The 8,409-nt window shown below is 41.9% G+C and overlaps 1 protein-coding gene across 1 annotated transcript in view; it reads right to left on the minus strand.

Annotated features, from left to right (window-relative positions):
- Positions 1-8,409, minus strand: part of SLC7A8 (solute carrier family 7 member 8) — a 52,203-nt gene extending 43,794 nt beyond the window's left edge. The window contains exons 1-2 of the mRNA XM_047864289.1: positions 8,116-8,409; positions 7,523-7,714 (exon numbers count right to left, since the gene is read on the minus strand). Coding sequence (XP_047720245.1) covers positions 7,523-7,682 — 160 coding nt within the window. The 5' untranslated portion in view covers positions 7,683-7,714; positions 8,116-8,409. The remainder of the gene's footprint in view (positions 1-7,522; positions 7,715-8,115) is intronic.

An 8,409-nucleotide genomic window follows, 5' to 3' on the forward strand; every position in this document is an offset into this window, starting at 1 on the left:
AAAATAGCTTAAAATAAACCTGAAGCATAATTTTGCTTCTTAGAAATAAAATTGACCAGTGCTCAGCACATGATCCAGCATATAATATGCTCGGTGAGTGCTGAATGTTAAAATATGGACGAGTCTCAAATCCTATAACCAGCAGCTCCCATTTCTGTCCCCAGCAGCAACCTGCAGTTTATCATTTCCAGATCTCCAGAGAGAAGCAACTCAGGGTGCCTCATCCGTAGGCGTGTTCTGGGAAGGGAGCAAGCATAGTCTTTCTTGCTCTATATGCTCAGCCAAGAGTTAAAGATTGCAAAGGAACAATTCCTAGTTCCCTGGGCTCTACATCGTTGTTATTTTGGGGGTTCAGAATATATTCTTGGGATTATTTGCTCATGCCTGCTTTTTTGACACTCCCTCATCACCCCAAACATTAACAACAAAACAAGAGCAACGAAAGAATCTCCTGAGGCATTTCTTTATAGGCAGCTGTGATGCTGGATTAACCCTCAGAAGAAAGCCAAAAACCCTGGTAACCAGGCAATTTGAGAAACCCCAATCTGTATGCCCCTTACCTCCACACCACTTTAATAAGCTGTTTTAATTCAGAAAAGATATATATATGGTGCCAGCCTGTCCCAGAAGGTCATTTGATCTGGGTACAGGGTATTTTTGATGTTGTTGTTTTTCTAAATAAGATGAGCTATTTGGTTTTGTTTCTTGGACATACTTTTTTACCTTCTGGGTTCCTATTTTCTTCTCCCGATCCCAAGAGTCTCTTGCTAGTCACTCAATCTGCATAACTCTGCTCTTTGGGAGAACATATTATAGTCCTGCCAGTAGCAGCCTCAACCAGATTGCTCCTTGAGCTCCGTGTTTCCTGGAGGCAGGAAGCATGCAACAGGATCCCTGTCCCCAGCTGCCCCGTGTTACATGCTGTGGAGAGCTTTGGTTAAGCCCAATGGCTTCAGAGTTCAATGACATGGGGGGAATCCTGGGTCTGTCATTGCCCACTTATTCATTCAAACCCTTCCTTTTTTAGGACAGTACTAATTACAAGGTATTAAAAGAGTATATTCATTTAAAACAATTTTTTTGATGTTTATTTATTATTGAGAGACAGAGAGAGACAGAGCATGAGCATGGGAGAGGCAGAGACAGGGGGAGAGGCAGAGACAGGGGGAGACACAGAATCTGAAGCAGGCTTCAGGCTCTGAGCTGCCAGCACAGAGCCCAACGTGGGGCTTGAACTCACAAACCGCGAGACCATGACCTGAGCTGAAGTTGGATGCCCAACCAACTGAGCCACCCAGGCGCCCCTAGAAGAGTATATTCATAAAGCACTGACCAAGATACTACTATCAGTGCATAGTAGTGCTCAGTAAATGGTAGCTACTTACTATTATTATTATTATTATTATTTTTTAATATTTTTTTATTTTTGAAAAAAAATTTTTTTTCAACGTTTATTTATTTTTGGGACAGAGAAAGACAGAGCATGAACGAGGGAGGGGCAGAGAGAGAGGGAGACACAGAATCGGAAACAGGCTCCAGGCTCTGAGCCATCAGCCCAGAGCCTGACGCGGGGCTCGAACTCCCAGACCACGAGATTGTGACCTGGCTGAAGTCGGACGCTTAACCGACTGCGCCACCCAGGCGCCCCAAAATATTTATTTATTTTTGAGAGACAGAGTGAGACAAAGTGAGACTGGGGGAGGGGCAGAGAGAGAGGGAGACACAGGATTGGAAACAGGCTCCAGGCTCTGAGCTGTCAGCACAGAGCCTGACGCGGGGCTCGAACCCACAGACTGTGAGACCATGACCTGAGCCGAAGTCGGACGCTCAACCGACTGAGCCACCCAGGCGCCCCGCTACTTACTATTATGATTACATTGCTGGGTAAGCCTTTCTCTACTAACCAAGATGTGTTTCTTTTGACAAGCCTCCTACTTGGCTTCTGTCTCAGAGTTTTCTCTGAGAACAATGAGTTTTAAACATGTTTGCATCCTGAATGAACCAAATTTTAATCCCTCCATGTTTTTTAAAAAAGTTGTAGTGCAAACTCAAGAAGAAATTTTCACACTCCAACCCTCTGTTTAACATCCAATAGACATTTGGGGGATTTGAAAGCTAATACATCATACTAGAGACTAAAATATAAAATCTTCTAAAGTGGTATAAAACACATGGGTCTGAAAATCTTTTGGACTTGAAAATTTTCCAAATCAGCCTAGTGCCATTTTGATATGGTTATACAGATAGCCACACTTTTTTGTTGACAAATAGCCTTAAAAAAAAAAAAAATGTTTTCCCCCAGCCTTTTCAGTACCAGACATCCATGGTCTTTACTGGCTCTGATGCTCTGATGTCATAGTTATGGTCTTCCGTGGCCCACTCCCCCACCACACAATACACACTGGCCTTACTCCTTTTTCTCTCTGTTACTGATTAGAAATAAAGAATAGCTAAAAGCTTTGGCCCTGGAGTCAGACCATCTCAGTAATCGGTTGTGTGACCACTGGCAAATTACCTACCAGTTCTGTGACTCAATTCCCCATGTTTAAAAATAGAGGGGCGCCTGGGTGGCTCAGTGGGTTAAACATCCCACTTTAGCTCAGCTCATGATCTCTTGGTTCATGGGTTTGAGCCCCACATTGGGCTCTGTGCTGACAGCTCAGAGCCTGCAGCCTGCTTCAGATTCTGTGTCTCCCCGTCTTTCTGCCCCTCTCCCACTCGACACTGTCTATATTTCTCTCAAATATAAATTAACATTAACAAATTTTTTTTAATTAAAAAAATTGAGATAGTCATAATATCTACTTCCATGGGATTATGGTCAGGATTAAATAAAGTAATATGCATAAAAACTCATAGCACAGGAACTGTGGGCATTTAGTAAGAGCTCAATAAATACTACTCTTTTATCTTTACTCTTTCAAAGATTTTATTTTTAAGTAATCTCTACACCCAATGTGGGGTTTGAACCCACAATCCAAGATCAACAGTTGCATGCTCCACCAACTGAGCAAGCCAGGAACCCCAATAAATACTATTTTAAAAAAATATCTCGGGGCGCCTGGGTGGCACAGTCGGTTAAGTGTCCGACTTCAGCCAGGTCACGATCTCGCGGTCCGTGAGTTCGAGCCCCGCGTCAGGCTCTGGGCTGATGGCTCAGAGCCTGGAGCCTGTTTCCGATTCTGTGTCTCCCTCTCTCTCTGCCCCTCCCTCGTTCATGCTCTGTCTCTCTCTGTCCCAAAAATTAAAAAAAAAAAAAAAATCTCAGGGGTGCCTGGGTGGCTTAGTCCATGGAGCATCTGATTCTTGATTTCAGTTCAGGTCATGACCTCATGGTTGTGAGGTCAAGCCCCAGGGCGGGCTCCAGGCTGGGTGTGGAGCCTGATTAAGATTCTCTCTCTTTCCCTCTGCCCCTCCTCCATGTGTGCGTGCACTCTCTCTCTCTCAAAAAGAAAGAAAGAAAGAAGAAAGAAAAAGAAAGAAAGAGAAAAAGAAAAAAAAAAAGAAAAAACCCCATATATATATATATATATATATATATATATATATATAAACAAAGAGGGACCTCTGCCCAGGGTCTAAAGGAAAACACTCCTTTAGAACATAAAAGTAGAAATAGTAGAGAATAATGCTTAAAAGTTCAATTCAGAATTGGGACAAGCTCTAGGTTTGAATCTCACCTTCAATACTTTTTAGCTATGTGATCTTCAACAAGTTGCTTATCCATCTGAGCCTCCATTTCCTTATCTGGAGAAAGAGATAAGTGCCTACCATGCCAGGTATGGTGAGGGATAAATAGGATAATGATGTTGGGTAACTGCACGAGTGTCTGGCGTATAGTAAGTGCTTAATAATGATAGCTCTTGGGGATTCAGTCAGTGGAACGTGCGACTCTTGATTTTGAGGTTGTGGGTTTGAGCCCCATGTTGGATGGAGATAATTGCTTAAAAAGTAAAATCTAAAAAAAAAAAAAGATAGCTCTTAACAGTAACTTCGGTATCATTAGATGAATTTTGCTGCTGTGTCACACTCTCTTTAGATTTTGGGGGAACTACACATTCATAGTGAAATCTAAGTTCATCTCTTGTCACCAGATTTCCTTAGCCAAGTACATAGAGAACAATAGACTGGTTAGATTAAGGTAAAGGTGATATTAAAAATTAAAATGGCCTGGGATGCCTGGCTGGCTCAGCCAGTGGAGCATGCAATTCTTAATCTCAGGTTTGTGAGTTCAAGCCCCATGTTGAGTGTAGAGCTTACTTAAAAAAAAAAAATTTTTTTTTTAACGGCCCACCCTAATTGTCTATGTTGATGAAATTATTCCTTGCTTAAAGATTTTCAAGCCAGGTTCCCAACAGTCCTTCAGATAAACACTTCTTATTACTACTATATGCAGACCTTTCCCAAGAGCCAATAAAGTCCAACAATCATTTGAGTTATTGTTCCATATAGGGCTAAACACTAAAGATTCAGAGATGTAGAAGATACATTTTTTTTGTTTGTTTTTGCTCAAGGGAATAACAGTTTAGTTGTTAACGTTTTAAAGTTTCTTTTTTTTTAATGTTTATTTATTTTTGAGACAGAGAGAGACAGAGCATGAACGGAGGAGGGCCAGAAAGAGAGGGAGACACAGAATCTGAAGCAGGCTCCAGGCTCTGAGCTGTCAGCACAGAGCCCGACGCGGGGCTCGAACTCATGGACCGTGAGATCATGACCTGAGCCAAAGTCGGACGCTTAACCGAATGAGCCACCCAGCCGCCCCTAGTTGTCAACGTTTTACCTATGAAATCTCCTAGAATCATCTTCTCTATTCCATCTTTTCCAACATCCTCAAAATGTTTCTTAATCTAGTGCTGGATGAGACTTCTCACCTTGTGCTTCCTACCCTTCACCTAACTTTGACCTTATTCAGCTCTTACACAACTCAACTATTTCATTAATTTCATTATTTGTTTAATGTATATGAATGTCATCTCTCCAGTCAGATTATAAGTAACTCTAGGGCATGGGTTTCTATTAGTTTCGTCTACATTCTTGTAACACCTACCATTCTATTATTCCTACTTTAGATCATCAATGATGCTTGTTAATGAAATTTTATGAGCTTGTATGAAACATATAGTTTAACTTATCCCTCTAAGTCAATTGGGTATGAGATAGTTGGATTTGGGGCAGATGTTACTTTCCCATACCATATCACCGGACTCACTTAGGAAATTTCTTTCCTCTTTTTGCCTTCTAATTTTCTTTCTTCCACAGTCTTGATGTTGAACACCAGATCACTGAATTCTGCATGGAAAAGGCCATTTCTATTTTTGCATTTGGTCTTGAAAAAACTTGAATCACTATCATCCACTCAGAAACCCCTCTAGAAGAGAATGGGGCTGCTGCTCAGCATATCTGCAATTCAACAGCCATGCAGGAGGGGAAGCAAGAAGAATTTTTTTTTCCTGGAAGCAGATGTCCTTCTGACAAAAGCAGAAAAAATTTTGCCCCCATATAATCCTAGAGAAAATCTGTGTCTCACCCTAGTTTAAATGGAGCTAGAATAGTGCCTATTAACTCTACAAAGATTCTCACACTTTGGAAAAATATCCTGATTTCTCTGAAATCACCTATTTGGGATGTCCCTTTACCTTAGAGTTATTATTCTTGTCACTGTAATGTCAATGGAATATTGGGACTATTTTCACACTGAAGCTCAATCTATGAGATTGTGGGTAAAGCAGTAGTAATATTTACCCAACTAAGATTGTATTTCTTCAACATTTAGAAACCTGTTGAAGAAAGAGACAAGAACAACCTCAGGATATAGAGAAATGTCCTCCACCCTTGAATACCTGCACATATACAGAGGTGGGTGAGCAAGGCTGAAGCAGGAAAGAGGTTTGATTGTGTTTGTGTGCATGTAGGTGTACACATCTGCATATGAATAAGAGGAGGAAAATGCTTAATCCTATCAGTCAAACTGGTGAAAGAGGTAACAGGCTCTGGGCTATTTATAGACCATAAATTGGCATGTGCTGTACGTATTGAGTACTTTGCTGATCTCATTTTTTGAGCAATTGAGATAAAGGAGAAGCAAAGAAAAGGTAATGAGAGATTCAGATCATGATTGTAATTTTCTAAAATAACATTACATTTCTCTTAACTGTAGATGCCTGGAAAACCTCCCAGAGTCAAGAGAATTAGATAGAATGGGATTCCATTTTGAAAACAGAGTGGAGATAACATGATCACCAAAGTCTGGGTGTAGAGGTGAAGAGGATTATCTGAATACTATACTGATTTTATTTGATTTCAAGGGCGTTCTCCAATGTCATTGTTGCTCGGGTGCCAAAATGCCTCTGTGCATGTAATATGGGCTCATCCAGAGACACTGATTCATGGGAAGTAGGACAATAGGGCAATAGGGCAATAGAAAAAAGTTCAAAAGGAACTTTGGAGAGAGGACACAAACATATCTGGCCTGACCATCCCTCACCCCATTCTCTGGGAAGTCTGTAAAACCTTCGATCAAAAACAGAAGAAATGCTCACTCTCCGAAGTAATGAGCCATTGCCCATCCATCTCCAGGGCCTCTCTGGAAAGAGGAAGATGTGTTGTCTAGAGACAGAACCATATTTGGGACCCTCTGCCAAGCAGTGTGTGGTTAGGGGGTTGGAGTGGCCTATACTGGCACTCTCAGGAACACTCAGGCCCCCCAGCCTCAAAGTCAAAGTCTTCCAGCTGGGACCCATTTTAACCATCGGTTCCTCCTTGACTCCACGTTCTAGTCATTCTTTGAGAGCCTCATAAGGTCTTCCATGAATGTTAGGAGATGGGCAGACTCACAGGCAACTAGAGAAACTGCAAACTGTCTGTTTACAGAGAGGCACAATCTGTCTCTCCCTTTCCCCATAATTTATTTCCTCATCTGTGAAATGGGAATAACAGCCCCATCACATCTACTTTACAAAGTGAAAGTGCTGCATAAGATGAAAAAAGCTATAGGAAGGCAAGGTATTATTAGCGCTGTTGTAGCCATTTTTATTATCCATTCCCTAGGCCCCCTATGTTTCATAGGACATAAAACAACCAAACATCTACTAAATATGTCTCAAGACAGTCCCCAACCTGCTAAAGAGATGGCTGCATGAAACCCTGTTAAAAATTCAGGTTCCCTAGCCCCACTTTAAACCAACTGGATCAGAACCTTCAAGTGTGGAGCCAGAAGACTTGTATTTTCAACAAGCTCCCAGGCAATGCTGACCATCAGCCAGGTGTGTGAACCCTCTTTGCTCCATTCTATGAACACTGGACAGAACTGCTCAGCCTGCTTTGAAGGAAGAGATGCAAGACATACACAGCTTCCTAGACCCATCAAATATGACCACTGGGGATGGGTTACAGCACAGGTGAATGACAATCCTTTTCTAAGGGAGTAGGAAGCAAAAATAGTACTTTAGAGGGGGCATAGGTTCCACAAGAGGACCACCAGAGAAGGGGAGGAGTGGTGGATGGGAAAGGAAATTGGACTCACCTACAATGATACCACAAGCACTGACCAATCCAATCTCTTTCTTCAGGGCTACTCCGCCCCCTCCAGATCCAGACTCCGGGGTGGTATCCGATTTGCTCCCACCTGGGTGGTTCTTTTCAGTGTTGTTTCGGTGCCTGGCTCCTTTTTCCATCTTTCCCATTGGATTTCAACCTCCGAAAGGTATCTCTCTTTCTAAATATGTGTGGGTGTAAATATATTTTAAGAGATTGTCTTTCAAATTGAAATGTCCTTTTCTGAAATAAGGACCACTCCTACCCTCTTAAAAAAGACTCAGGCAGATAAAAGAAAAAACTGAAAATCTTCCTATTCTGTATTGACACTTTCTTGTCACTCGTGCTTACAAACAAGGAAAGGGTTGTTAAAAGTGGGGGGGAAAGAGACATAGATATTTAAATATAAAAATAGAACTGTGCCAGCTACTCCAGCTGGAATTTTCCTGAAGGGGATGTAGATCTTCAGAGACCAGAATGGTTCTGCAATGTGTACCAGGCAGTGGCTTATTTTAGCCACTTCAAAGAGCTAATCTGGGTTTCATTCAGCTCTGCCCCCAAGAAAACAAAGATTGTCTTTACCTCCCCTTAGCCTTTTCTTTTATGATGAAGATAAGAGTTTTCATTAACTGAAGGAAAAAAAGGCAGTCCTCCGGTACTTTTTTCTCTTCCAGAAAAACAACTGTGGACCAGACCGGTTTGCTCTAGATCTTGTTTCCACCTGCTGTGGGTTTGTTTTCCCCTCCCTGTCTTCTGCCTTCCGCTTTCTCCAGATGTCCTCTTATGTCTCGTTTGTTTTCCTGTCCTTGTTTTCTTTCTTCCAAGCTCCGTCCTCACTGCACAGACTGCCCCATCTCTCTAGGTTACGGGAGAGTG

This window comes from Prionailurus viverrinus, chromosome B3 (genome assembly GCF_022837055.1).
Source record: "Prionailurus viverrinus isolate Anna chromosome B3, UM_Priviv_1.0, whole genome shotgun sequence".
Classification (NCBI taxonomy): Eukaryota; Metazoa; Chordata; class Mammalia; order Carnivora; family Felidae; genus Prionailurus; species Prionailurus viverrinus.